Genomic DNA, 14120 nt, shown 5'->3' with positions numbered 1-14120 from the left:
CGGCCTTCTGGCCCAGGGTGAAGAAACTCCTCTTCAACGTCCAGTATGAATTAGAAGTAAACAGGTTCTTTTCACAAGAAAAAATTATGTTGCGGACGGGGTGGGGTGGAAGAGCGCTCCTGCACGTTTCCCCCCCGGCAGGGCAGCCACTCGACACTGGTCCACAGGACATTGGCCCCCAGGCCGCAGGTCCTCCGGCCACGCCCACTGGCTGCAGCCAGTAGGACCTCGGCCTGTACGAGGCTGGTAGTGGGATGCCCTCTGGTATTTGTTTGGGGCTCCCCCTGCAGCCAGGCTGAAATGCATACCCCTTCGGGCCAAAGACAGCTGCGGGAGCCCCTGGGGGGTTGCCAGTGGCGGCCAGGGCCCAGGGCCGGACTTCAAGCTGGGGTGATGTCTCTGGCACCACTTGCAGCTCCCCGCCACGGGCCCAGGTTTCTGCAGAACACAAAGACAAAGCCTTGCTTTGTGGTGCCTGGCATCCAGGGGGCTTGCAGCCAGAAATGGAATCGTGCGGCTTTTCCATTAAGTGTAACCTCTCCCTCTTCAAGCGGCCACCAGACTCCTTCAAATCTGGGTAGGTGGGAGGAGCTGTAAAACCCCGGCCATTAAATCGTTTATTAGTTGCAGGTTTCTGAGCATGTAGGCAAGTATTCTGAGACGGCAGGGCTCATACCGTGCCCTCCACCATGTGGGGTCTGGGGGCTTTAGCCCAGGTTACTGCTGAAAAGGGGGCAGGATCCCCACTCCCAATTACGAGAAGCGGCCTTGTAAGCAGTTTTGGATTCACCCACTTGCTTTTCTCCAAGTCTTATTCTAAAAGAGAGAAAAATACACAAAAACAAGCCTCTTCAAGCTCAAAGCGTCTTTCAGGCTAGTGCTTATCTTTTTCAAGGGGCATCCTACTCCCCGGCCCATGACCCCGCTTCAGTCTCCCCCGCCCCCCTCCCCGCAAAGCCTGGTCTGAAACAAGCTCAGCCTCTTTAAGATCCCAAACGAGAGAAGGGAAAGGAGAGGGAGGAAGGAGGGAGGCTGGTTTTCCTGGAACCCTTATTAAATCAACTTTCCAAGGACAGCCAGAAACTCCAGGCCCTCCCCACTCCCTGAGGAGCATTTGCAGACTGGGGGAGGGGCTCCCGACACACACACACACACACACACACACACACACACACACACACACACACACACACACACACACACACACACACACACAGCAAAGCCTTTCTAAAGGGCAAAAGCTCTCAGTCAGTGGGAGCAGGGTTTGGGGTAATTTGCTTTAAACTTTTGGGCAAACCTTTTATATACAGAGTCTAGTCTTTTCTGAGGACAAGAGCAGCATTGTTATTGAATAATCAGCAGGGCCAAGACTACGGCAATACTTTACATTTGTGAGATACCTTATAGTTTACAAAGCGTGGAGATAGATTTTTCCCTTAGGACTTCAGGTCTCTGAAGACGGTGGGGCCCATGTTCTGCTATCACAAAGCTCAGAAGGGATGATCTAGGAGAAGGGGCTGAACCACGAGAGGGACTGACTCAACCAAATGGGGACCTGGGTCCTGATGTCCATCCAAGTCTCGTGGGTTTCCACTTCTGCGTCCTAAGGCACTCCAAGTCCATCCATGAAACAAGCCCTTTACCACGCGGTGTCTCCTGTGGGGTCCCAGGAAAAGGTACCCACATCTACCATTTATGGCTCATTGACTATGTCCAGGCACGGTTCTTGGAGCTTTGCAGGCATTTGCATCTGATATTCACAATGACCTTAGAAGCAGATGTTCATTACCAATATAGATTATAGAGTGTCAGAGAGGAACTTTCCCAACAGCCAACAGTCGGTAAGAAATGGAGCCAAAATCAAAACCAAGGCAGTCCAGGGAAAACGTATGCCCACAGACTTGTACACGAACGTTCACAAGAGTTTTAGTAATAATAGCCCAAAGTGTTAGCAACCCAAATGGCCACCATCAAGTGAATGGATACACATTCCCCATCTAATTCCATTATGTGAAATTCTAGAATAGGCAAAACTAACCTACAGTGACAGAAAGTAGATCCGTGGTTGCCTGGGTCCGGTGCTGCAAAGGGGGCTGACTACAGAGGGGCAGGAGGCAAGTTTGGGGGGTGATGAAAATGTTTCATATCTTGATTGATAGTTACATGGGACAATGCTACATTTATCAAAACACATCAAACTGTATGCTTAAAATCAGTGCATTTTATAGAATGCAAATGATACCTCAATTGATTTTTTAAAAATGGCAGTGTAACTTCACTCTTCACTGCCACATCGCCTCCTAATAGCCCTCTCCACCTCTTCTACCCCCTCCTTCCTGTTTGCGGAGCAGGACTTTGTCATTTTCAAGACTTTCAGCCCCTTGACTCCACCCTCCATCACTGCCCCGGCTTCCTTTCCCAGTCTGGATGCACAACCAGAAGCTTCAGGACCACCATCATCCCCTCAACCCCTATTCCTTATGCTTCGACCCTTGGATACTCCCTTCCTGCTTACAAGTACCCAGGTCCGAGACGCATACTATTCACTTTCTCCACCCTCCATCCCTGGGCTGCAAAACGGTTTGTTAGAGAAAGTTAAAAAAAATACTTTAGGGTCCACCATAAATGCATATTCTCAAACCTTATCCACCCCTCCTCATTGCCACCTCTGCTGTGGCTGACCCAAATCTCTACTCCTCACAAACCTCCCACTCTGACTCACTCCCTCTACTCGCATCTTGTCTGTGTCTCTAGTCACCCGGAGTTGACATCCAACCTACTTAAACCCGTAGATTTTTTTTTTTTAATTTAATTAATTTTTTTGGCTGCATTGGGTCTTCATTGCTGCGCATGGGCTTTCTCTAGTTGCAGAGAGGGGGGCTACTCTTCGTTGTGGTGCACGGGCTTTTATTGCGGTGGCTTCTCTTGTGGCGGAGCACGGGGTCTAGGCGCACGGGCTTCAGTAGTCGTGGCACACGGGCTCAGTAGCTGTGGCTCGCGGGCTCTAGGGTGCAGGCTCAGTAGTTGTGGTGCGTGGGCTCAGTAGTTGTGGCGCACGGGCTTAGTTGCTTCAGGGCATGTGGGATCGACCAGGGCTCGAACCCGTGTCCCCTGCATTGGCAGGTGGATTCTTAACCACTGTGCCAGCAGGGAAATCGTAAACCCGTAGATTCTATTTCTATAGTGTCTCTGCTATTTTTCCTTCCTTTAAAATCCTCCACTCTAGTTCATTGCCTTTCTCTAGCTAGACATTCAGAACAACTGATTAAGTAACTCATCTTTCTGGCAACAGTGGTAGCAGCGGTAATAACTCCTAACGCTTTGCCTGTCAGTGCTTTATCTGGATTATCTCACTTAAACCTGTATTACTGCTCCATTTTAAAGATAAGCAAACTAAGACTTCGTGTGTTTGAGTAATTGGTCAAACCAAGTAATGCAGCTATTAAGTGGTGGAGCACGATTTTTTTTTAGAATTTTTAAAAAATAAATTTTATTTATTTATTTTTTCATTCATTCATTTATTTATGGCTGCATTGGGTCTTCGTTGCAGCGCGTGGGCTTCTCATTGCGGTGGCTTCTCTTGTTTCAGAGCACAGGCTCTAGGTGCGTGGGCTTCAGTAGTTGCGGCATGGGGGCTCAGTAGTTGTGGCTCACGGGCTCTGGAGCGCAAGCTCAGTAGCTGTGGCGCACAGGCTTAGTTGCTCTGTGGCAATGTGAGATCTTCCCAGACCAGGGCTCGAACCCGTGTCCCCTGCATTGGCAGGCGGATTCTTAACCACTGTGTCACCAGGGAAGTCCTGCGGAGCACAATTTAAACCTAAGTCCGTCTGACTTCTTCCTCCCATCCATCCAAACTCAGCTGCCTGAAAATCTGAAAGCTGGATTGTGTCACTTTCCTGCTGAAAACTTTTGCAGACTCCCAGTATCTACCCATTTAGGTACAGTTTCCTCAGCAGGGCATTACAGCCTTCCATATGCTAACTCAATCCAATTTTTCCAGGCATTACGTCCCCTGACTACCTACACACCAGGTAAGTTGTCCTCTGTACACCTTATACATCCTGCCCCAGCACCCTCACTCATGCTGCTCCACCTGGAACACCCTTCATTTCCCTCCCAATCCCCTGCCCAGCCCTCTGGACCATCTCAGATGACGTTGGCTGTCCCTCTCCCCCAGCAGTCCCACTGCATTGTGTTATAACTCCACTGCGTGGTTTAAACACGGTCCACCTTGAGTTTAGCTGCCTCTGTGCTTGTCACCCTCTACCTGATGGTGAACTCCCTGTGGGCAGAGACGGTCCCTCCCACTCGGGGTCTCCAGCGTGTTCCAGGTCAGGCCTTGCCTTCAGTTCTGTCACTGAATACAACACGAATCTGCCTGCCCCAGCCAGTGCATCTTCTAGAAAGCGCCCCCCACCCGTCCCCCCTCCTTCTCCATCACCCTACAAGAGGACAAATATCCTCACTCCTCATTCGTCACTCACACAAGTCCTGGCAGCGAGACTGGTGGCCCTTTAAACGCAGCCACCATGTTGTGTGCACACCTGAGCCCTTTACCCACCACCTGCCAACCTCCTCTGCTTCTGTCATCAGCCACTGGGTCACAAGCCACACTACCCTTTGGCAGCAGAAATGCCCAAATATTAGGTCTCAAAGAGCTTCGAAAGCTGTCAGGTGTGCTGTACCTGTAATTTCCATGAAGTATTTTCACAAGTCTGGAAAAATCCCATCAGCAGTGGGAGCAAGTCTTTCCTGTTACTAATAAGCCCTCCGAATTCCCAATAAACTACAGGTCTCTACCAGCGCCTACGCCCCGTAATGCTCCCTGGTTCTCAATCTCTTTGAAATCCCTCCAGCAGTATATCCAAAGCAAACCTCTTACCAGGCCTCCAAACAGGGCCTGTGAGAAATGGTCAAGAAAGACAAAATGGCAGGCACGTGGCCATGATGGCCGACCCTCATAGAAGATATGTCTTTGGAACAATTTTCTAGAAGCCGGAGGTCTTTATGAAGCTCCCACAACCCTCCACATCCCCTGGAGCCCGATCCAAGTTCTAAACCCAAATTCACAGGTCACTCGCACCCCACTGCACCGCCCAACCCCATTTTATATACATCATCTAGGTTAGGGAGCTGGCTCTTGGGTCCCAATCAGAAGTTCTTTTTTCAGGAGGAGAAAAGCATAAACCGCCCCCCCGCCCCGAGCACGTCACCTCTGGCAGATGGATGTCACCAGCCTTCACGACCCAACCTCTGATGAAGTTGGCTGTGTCTGCAGCCAGGCCCCCACCAGCCCAGGTACCTTGGGAGCCTCTCCTACAGTCCAGGAGCCCTCAGCTCCACCTGGGATGGAGCCTCCGCAGTTGACCACATCACGTCTGTCCCAGCCCCACCTTGTTGCTGAGGGCCGGGAGCCCAGGCTGCCCTTCAGCCCACGCCTTACCTTGTTCCGGCAAGGTTGGCGCTGGCCTGGCAGTGCAGAGCGCGGCTGTGACCAGCACAGCCCAGAACAGGAGACACTTCCAGCTCCACATCCCAGTTCCGCAGTTAGAAGTTAGTGACAAGGTTCCGCACCTCCATGGAGACTCTGCCGTGGGCTTGACCCTCCCGTGCAAGCTGACTCTGGGGAGAGAAAAAAAAAAACCCCAAAGTTAGGAGGGTCTGCATGGGGGAGGAGGGGCAAGGAGAAAAAGAGGGAAGGCATGTCACACGGCCACCCTGCCCAGAAGAGTGCCTGAAGCAATAACTTACTCCTTCAGACACAAAGAAAGGAACCGTGGTCCTGTCCCAACAGCGAATTCAAGGTTATACGCCTTAATTAGACCAAGGAGTGGTTCAATTCAGTCCTACAACTATTTATTGAGTGTGGACTGTTTCCCATGTTGGGAAAATCATCAGAAAGTTCCCCGAGGCATGAGCCCCAAGATCATTTGTGCTGGGAAAGCGAACGGCCTCAGGAACGTCTCCCACAGGTGACCTGGGTGTGCGGATGTGACCTCTCCCAGTTTAAGACTTCACTCCCTCTAGGGCACACCAACCCTTCGGGGAGGGATAAAGAGAGATGAGGAATTATGGAAGAAGCCCAGAACTGGGAAATGGGAGCCAGGTGAGATGCTGACCGTCTCTGGACCTACGTGATGAGGAAGCTGAAATACGCCATCTCCAAAGTTCTTTCTTTTTGTCTCTAAAACTGGATGCATCACAGGGCCCTCTGGTTCTACGAGCTTCCCTCATGGAGAGAACACAACTCTCACCAGCTACTTAAAAAGGGCCTCCGAGCAGGGAGCCGTGAGCTGGATTCAGTTCTCCCCGAGGCTGAGAGGTGACGGCAGAAGTCCAACAGAAATGGATCCAGAAGAGGGGAAAGGTCGTGCTGAAGAATAAGGGTTCTTGCAAGGCCTGACTCAAAGATGGCTCATGCCAGCCCCGGTGAAAGGCACAGACTGCGGGCCTTTATCCTTCTCAGGTCCGAATGGGTAAAATTTAAAACAACCCTCCAAGGTCTTCAGGATAATGGTCTTTTCCGCTAAACATTTACCAAGTGATAAGACTTTCTGGGCACCGTTTGGGCTACGAGGGGGTGACCCTCTCTGTCTTCCAGGTGGCTTTTGCCCTAAATACTCCAGGGAACCATCCAAGTTATTCAGAGAATCCACTTCCCCGGAACATGCCCTAATGTGGTGCTTCAGGCGGGCCTCCCCCTGAGCCAGACAGGGCCCCTTGTGAGTGAGTCAGGCGCGGCTGGCAGAAAACCCCCCAGATTCTTGGCCTCGTTCACAAGCGCCTGCCAGCGGGAAGACGCATGCACTGCCGCTGCTAGCTCCCTCCCAAGGCTTTCCTGAAATTTTTTAATGATTTCAAATCAAAGGAGAAGTAAACACTTCTATTTTTCTAAATTTAGGAAAGGGACTAGACAAGGCAGATTCGAACAAGTTATTTACTGAATACTCACTACGTGCCAAGCATGGACTAGGTAAGATTTTAAACTATAAAACTTCATTTCTTCCCCACTGTGAACTTAAGGGGAGGGGTGGGAATTATTACTGCCCTTTAAGCAACGGAGAAACTGAGACGCAAAGAGGTTAAGTGCTTTGCCCAAAGACGTGCAGTGAGATGGCAACGGCACCGGGTCTACATCACCTGGGTTTTCAGATGCCAGAGACCAGGGTGGGAGGAAGCAATAAGGGGGTGATCAAACCTGGTTCTACCGGACGCAAGCTCATTTTCTCCAGAGGGCATCCCTGTGTCACACAGAAGCCCTGTAAATAAGGACAGATCCAGGGTGACTCTGGCAATGGGAGAGCCTTTGATTCTCAATTCCTTTGCTCTAGAGAAAGACCCTTGGAAGCAGCTCATGGATATGCCATCTAGGACACAGGATGGGGCGTGATTCCCGGCCAGGGATAGAAGTGATGCTTGCCAGAGGACATCCCCAAACCGCATTCCACATCTCATTACATCCCAAAGATACAGCAAATGGATGCAGGCCAGTCACCGAGAAAGGTACACCTGACTAAGGACCTAAGTAAATCCCATAGTAATGGCCAGAGTCATGAATGAATTTTTAGTATCCAACAGGAAAGGGTGGTATCATCTCGAGATGATGAAGCTTGTTTTCAAAGGTAGCAGGCGGGTAGCTCCCACCACCACTCGGCCGCTCTGTCCCCTGAAAAGCCTGTCTACCTCCTCGCAGGAGTGGTCTGGCTGCTGACTGCCCTCTTTCAGCTCAGTGATCAATGCACTTCAAAATAATCTGGCAGCTTCCCTGCAAAAGTCTCTTCCTCTCCTCCCACCCTGGGCCTTGAGTCCCACATCTGTAAAACAAAGGATGTTCAGAAAACCCAGCCCCCCGGCCCCCAGGCACCCACTCCTGGAATGAGAAGGGGTAAGCGGGCACACAAATTATTGTGGAAAACACAGTGACACGAACTAGTCCCCAGACTACCTGGGACCCTAGGGACTGCTACCTCCCCCTTCACCTCACCTTCTTCCCATTCTACTCATTAATGAATTCTTTAAGTCTCTTAGGAACAGTCTCCTTCCTCCACTGCTTGACAGATGTGACCTGTAGCCCTGCAGGTGCACACAGCAGCCGGCCCCTCAGCCTCTCCCCATCAGTCACGTCTCCTGGGACCGGCAGCCCAGCTCCTGCTCTGGGTGCAGAGGTCCTCACTGGGGAATGAGAAGAGTTGGGGGGACACACGCCATCTCACTTATCCCAGTTGTCATCAGAGGGAGCTAAAATAGTTGCCTTGCCTACACCACAGGAGGTTACGAGCTTCAAATGGGGGGCATGGGTGAAAGTATCTGCTCTCTCCTCTCGAAAGCCCTAATCAAATGTAAGGAATTACATATAAACATTGTGCTTTGAGTCACTTCTTGATAGCAATCTCAGGAGACTTTGGTAATTGGCAACCGGAGGACATGAACTTCCTGCCTTTGCAAAGGCATTTCTCACCATCCATCTTTACAAACCCCACACTCTAGACCTAGCTGTCCCATTCGGTGGCCCCTCGTGGCTATGGGGCACTTGAAATGTGGCCAGTGCGAGGCAGGATGTGCTAGAAATGAAAAATACATACAAGAATGTGGAGCCTTTCAATGATTTTTTCAAACTGATTACATGTTCAAAAGATAATATTCCACATATATTGGGCTACATCAAATAATTATAAAAACTGAAACAAACGAATTAAGTTAAATGAATTTCACCTGTTCCCTTTTTCTTAATTTCAAACGTGGCTACTGGAAAAATCTGAGATTCCATGTGGCCTGTGTTACATTGTAGGGGACAGGACAGCTCTGGGCAACCTCCGTGCCCTGCCAAGCCTTCCTTCTTTGCCCTTCCTCTGTCTTCAGCGGGCTCTCTCATTCGCCAAGCCCCACCTCAAAAAGCCACGTCCTCTTCTACAAGTCTTTCTTGGGCCTTGGGAGGATCCTCTGAATTTCCAAAAACACCATAGGGTCTCAAGCTCCTTAAGAGCAGGGTCTATACCCAATCAACCTTTGTCAGTGACCTTAGCACATAACACCTACACAGCAGATGCTGGTACAATTGGGAACTGGATGCGTAAATGAATGAAACAAAGAGAGGCCGGTAGAAAAGAAACTGACAGAGCCACGCTTGCAGAGGAGAGGTTGACAATGCCAGAGGAAATCATCCAGCACTCCTTGTTAGCCAGCCAAACTCGATTCCAAAGCATACCAACCCGGACATTTTCTAAACATCTTGATTCCTCAGACTTGAGGAAGTGACGCCAAAACTTTAATCCCTTTAGATGGGAGTAAGACTTCTTAACACAAATGGTGGCTTTCCCCAAAACTGAGCAACAGTGAGCATCCCTCCTCATTGGTGAGAGTGGCAGGACAAGTTCTTAATAAACATCTGAGAAAAGACATGCAGCTCAGCTTACGAAATTGTACCGCTCCAAGAGAAATGCTAATTTAAAAGTTTTTAGTCTCTGTCAAAAGGAGTGCCCAAATGTCCTTGGGAGTGCGGTATGTAGAAAGTGAGTAGTAATCAGAGAAACCCTAACTGCTCCACGGTAATCTAGGCAGCCTTGCTACTGAAGACAAGATGGGCTTGTGGACCATCACATGCTTGGAGGTGTTCACCCAGGTGAGGGCTATTTACTTGGAGCCCAAACATGGCTTTTTTAATTGCAAGTGGAATGGCGATGAGGAGAGAATTTCTAAGGGAGATGCAACCTTAGGGAGATAAGCAACTCTCCTAGCCCACGTCTGGTTTTTAATCCTCTCAGGAAACCCCAGAATCTTCTCTGAAGTTCTGCATCTGGACTCCCACCAGCCCCGGGTTCACTGAGACCTTGCACAAAGCTCTCGGGATGACAAATGCAAGACATATTTCCCAAGAGGAAATTCAGCTCCTCTCAAGTGATGTGAGGCCCTTTCAGAGCAAGATGTTTGGATCCCTTCTCTCTACCTTCTTTTCCTTCGGCAGCAACAGGCTCAAACTTTCCTAGGAAGCTCTTAACTAACAGCCATTTTGATGAGACAGATTGAAAAATGGAGGCCCGGGCTTCCCTGGTGGCGCAGTGGTTAAGAAGCCACCTGCCAATGCAGGGGACACGGGTTCGAGCCCTGGTCTGGGAAGATCCCACATGCCGCGGAGCAGCTGGGCCCGTGAGCCACAATTACTGAGCCTGCGCGTCTGGAGCCTGTGCTCCGCAACAAGAGAGGCCGCGATAGTGAGAGGCCCGCGCACCGCGATGAAGAGTGGCCCCCACTTGCCACAACTGGAGAAAGCCCTCGCACAGAAACGAAGACCGAACACAGCCATAAATAAATAAATAAATAAAATTTAAAAAAAAAAAAAAAAAATGGAGGCCCGAAGGAAGCATTCAGAGGCTGCTAAAAGCCCAGGCTCACAGGAGCAAATCTCCTGTTTTAGGAGTCTTGTTCCAGGTCAACACCCAAAAGCAAACAAAGCAAAATCTCATGGACTTTTCTTGGTCTCCATGGCTGGAGTCTACCTACTCGATGCTCAACTCAGTTCTCCTAGCCTCCAGAGTCCACCAGGAACAGAGCTGGGCCAGGCTTAGGGATGCCTGGAGATGCTGTGACCCTCTCCCTCAAGGGGGGTGGGGTCATAGCATCCACCACGCTCCTTCTCCATGTCTTCCCGTGCTTCTGCTTCACTTGCTCTTCTAAGGGTGCCTAACGGAACTTTCTCACATCCTCCATGGCCAGGAGCCAAGGAAAAGAAGCACCCAAGACTGTCTACTCTGGAGTCAAAGGAAGAGGTGCCCACTCTGGCCCAAATCCCATTTGTGAAAATGCCTCCAAAATGCGCATTTCTACGGGCTTGGTCAAAGCAGACAGTGAGAGCACACTATCCAAGTGACTTTCCACCCGGATGGCCCTCATTAAAAAGCTGACACTCAGCTATGACTAACAGTAAGTGCAACAGACGTTTCAAGGAGCTCGTCACCGATGCAGTACACAGCCATCCCAGCTGGAGCCAAGCCCCCAGCAGCCTCCCTGTCCCCAGACACCCTGCGCTCCTCCGGGGGTCAGCAGTAGCCCTGGAGCTTCTCCCAACCAACTGGGGGGAAATATGTAAACAAGTCATTAGGGAGGTAGGCTATCGGGACTGATGGTCGGTAAGGTCGCTGGGTCCTCTGCAAGGGCTCTTGCTCGGTCACTCACTCGAAGGAAGCGCTATGACCCAGGCTTGGGGGTAATCAGCCAGACAGAGGCATGTCCCACGGGGCCCTGCTACTTAGCTCTTAAACAAGCCTCAGAGAGGAAACCAGGAGCCGGGGCCAACAGGGGAAAATGGCCACTTTCTGCTCAACAGTCTCAAGGCTAAGGTTCTACAATTTAGATGGTATTCCAAAAAAAGCTCTGGGCCGGAGGTGCAAAGGGCAGGGCACATCTGCAGAGGAAACAGTCACCTTAATTACCATGTCTAGAGAAAGTGCGATTTCATTACAGCCTCCAAACTACTGCCCAAAGGAGGAAACCAGAGAAGTGTTTTCAATTTGAAAGAGGCTGGAAAGGAGAGGGTGAGAGACCAACTCTCCCCACCCTCCTGCAACTTTGGAACCAGAAAGTGCTTTCCTACCTCAGAGGTTAGAACCAGAAAAAACCCTCCACAATCCAATCCCTTTCAAACCTGCAGCCGGTACTGACTTGGTAAAACGCCCCACTTTAGTCTCCGGGAGCTGCCGCCCAAAGAACTCCTTAAAAACACCCAGGGAGCGACAGCCCGGGGCCTCCCTCCCACGCCCGGGCCGCTGCGCCCCGGGCTCGCTCCAGGGAGGGTGGAAAAGGGACGCGTGACGCCACCGCCGGGCGGCCCGAGACCCGGCGGCGGGCTCCGGACAGGGTCAGACGCTCCCGCTCCTCCAGCTGTAACTGAAGGGAGGAGACTGCAATGCTTTGGTTCCAGAAACTTCCGTCAGGGCCAGTTCTGGGTCAGACTACCTCTGACCACCTCTAGCAGATGAGATGGGCCACCCCCGAAAAACTTGGCCCCCTCTCCTACGATGCTTCTTTTCCGCACGAGCCAGAAAGCACCACCTCCATATCAGATCCTAAATAACTTGGCATCCAGGGTAACTTCTCTTCTCCTCAAATCCCAACGCCTCGTCCCCAAGTCTTAAGAAATCTTAAAGAGCGAGGTGGTAAGGCCAAGTTGAAGAATCCCAGTTTTAATCTGGGGGAGGGGGGAGGGAGGAAGAGGGATGTCCTTGTGACTGCGGTGTACCCGTGTGGGGTGAAACGGAACCAGATGCGGCGGCTACATCTGGAAAATGGGGGCGGGGGGGAGTGGTGGGGGAGAAAGACACCGCAGAAACTTTGAAAAGGGCTAAAGCTTCTGGGCCCAGAAAGGAGAAGCAGGCTTCACGGCTCCCCATCGCCCTCCCCACCCCGCCCCCCGCCCGAAGGCGTCTGGCTGCCTTCATAGGCTATGAGTTAAATGAACTCCAACTACAAAGTCAATAAATTCCTCTGCAAATGAGCGTTCTAGGCCCTCTTCTCCTAACCCCAAACATAACGGGAAAGCGGAGCGGGGGCAGAGGGTTCTGGGCCCGAGAAGCAACCTGCCTCGCAGCCGAGTGAACCGCACGGGACAAAACCCTCATCCCTTCCCCCACCTCCTCGAACCAGATTGGAACTGAACATTCCCCTCCCCCCCGACCCCATAATGGGGCTTAACATCACCCGCTGGGCGCCCTCCCCTTCCCCAAACTTCCGATCCTTTCAGAGATGGACTAAGTCGAAGATAAGCGCCTCTGGAAAAGGGAATTCCTTTCTCGCTCTCCGCTAAAGCAGATTCAGCCATTTGGTGACGACACCCCCTTAAAACCTATTCGAAGAGAATCTAACCTATCCCTCCACTTCCTTCCCCCTTCAGGCCCCCAGCCGCTCACCCACCCGCAACCGCGACCCCAGACCTTCCCGGAGGTGGAAAAGGACTTAGAAAGACCCTGGATTTTTAGCGCGCCACCCAAAGCTACCTGCTGGATTGGGGTGAGTCCCCACGGGTGGACTAAAAGGAGATGGAGTGGAATGCAGCGCGCGCGCGCGCACACACACACACACACACACACACACACCACCTCGCTGCCCACTCCCGCCCGCCTCCCCAGTCCCAGGAAACCGAGGGCCGCCGCCGCCTCGGCCCCGGCCCTGTCCCTCCCCGGACTCACCGCCGAGCCGCCGCCGCCTCGCCACCTCCCCAGCGCGAGTTGGCGGAAAAGTTGGGCGGCTGGCGGATCGGCGGGACCGGCTCGGGGAGGGGGCGCAGGAGGCGACGCGAGTGGAGGGAAGGGAGGGGAGACAAAAGGGGGGCGCCGAGCGCTGGGGAAGGAGCCGGGGGTGGAGGGGGGCGGGTAACGAGTGGAGGGAGGCGCCGGACCCGACTGGGTTGCGGCCGGGGAGAGCGCGCAGCCGGGAGGCTCCAGCGCCGGGGGCCGCTCAGGACGCGGAGCCCGCCCCGGATCCGGGGGCGCCGCGGCTCTTACCTCACTCGGCGCTGCGGTTCCGCCTCTGGAGGGTCCGCCGTGGCTTGTGCGGGCGGGCGGGCGCCCGCGTCCCCGGCTCCGGCCCGCCGCCCCCGGGCTCCGCTCGGGTCCTGGCGGGGCCGCGAGAGCCCCACGGCCGGCGCTCGACTCCCAGTGGCGCTCGGAGCTCGGCGCCTCCGGCCCGGGCGGGAACAATGGAGCCGAAGCTGGTGCCCCGGAGGCGGGGCGGGGGGAGGGCTCCGGTCCGCCGCCCGGGATCTCCAGACCCCGTGGCCCCCCTCTCCAGCACCGGGCGGCGGCCCTCACGCTTCTGGCAGCCCGGGCTCCATAGCCCTGCGGGGGCCCCGGCGCCGCGGCGTGCCCGACTGCCGCACTGGTCCCCTGCGCCCCGCGGGGCGCCCCTCGGACCAGAGAAAAGTCCTCGGGCTCCGCCGCTCTTCCAGCTGAGGCGCGCACTGGCGGCCGGGGAAGGCGAGGTCGCCGCAATGCGCTAAGCGGAGTCTCGGTCCTGTCCGGACGTCGCCGCCCAGCTCCGGGCACAGCCCGGGCTCCTCCGCGCGCTGCGGCTGGACCAGAGTTCGGGCTCCCGCTCGCCGCCGCCGAAGCCGCCGCACCAGTGCCCGCAGG

At 53.3% G+C, this 14120-nt stretch overlaps 1 protein-coding gene across 9 annotated transcripts in view; it reads right to left on the bottom strand.

Annotated features, from left to right (window-relative positions):
• The window catches only part of FGFR1 (fibroblast growth factor receptor 1), a 47335-nt gene extending 33541 nt beyond the window's left edge, over positions 1 to 13794 (bottom strand). For 3 of the 9 annotated variants that reach the window (XM_068532181.1, XM_068532180.1, XM_068532182.1), the window contains exons 1-2: positions 13179 to 13196; positions 5444 to 5622 (exon numbers count right to left, since the gene is read on the bottom strand). In XM_068532181.1, coding sequence (XP_068388282.1) covers positions 5444 to 5534 — 91 coding nt within the window. In that variant the 5' untranslated portion in view covers positions 5535 to 5622; positions 13179 to 13196. Of the gene's footprint in view, positions 1 to 5443; positions 5623 to 13178; positions 13199 to 13493 lie in introns of those variants that run through there. The other 6 variants (XM_068532185.1, XM_068532186.1, XM_068532187.1 and 3 more) reach the window with 3 other exon arrangements.
• Positions 13795 to 14120: the final 326 nt, after the last annotated feature.

Source organism: Eschrichtius robustus, chromosome 21 (assembly GCF_028021215.1).
Source record: "Eschrichtius robustus isolate mEscRob2 chromosome 21, mEscRob2.pri, whole genome shotgun sequence".
Taxonomy (NCBI): domain Eukaryota; kingdom Metazoa; phylum Chordata; class Mammalia; order Artiodactyla; family Eschrichtiidae; genus Eschrichtius; species Eschrichtius robustus.
This window is presented reverse-complemented; position numbering and strand designations above follow the sequence as displayed.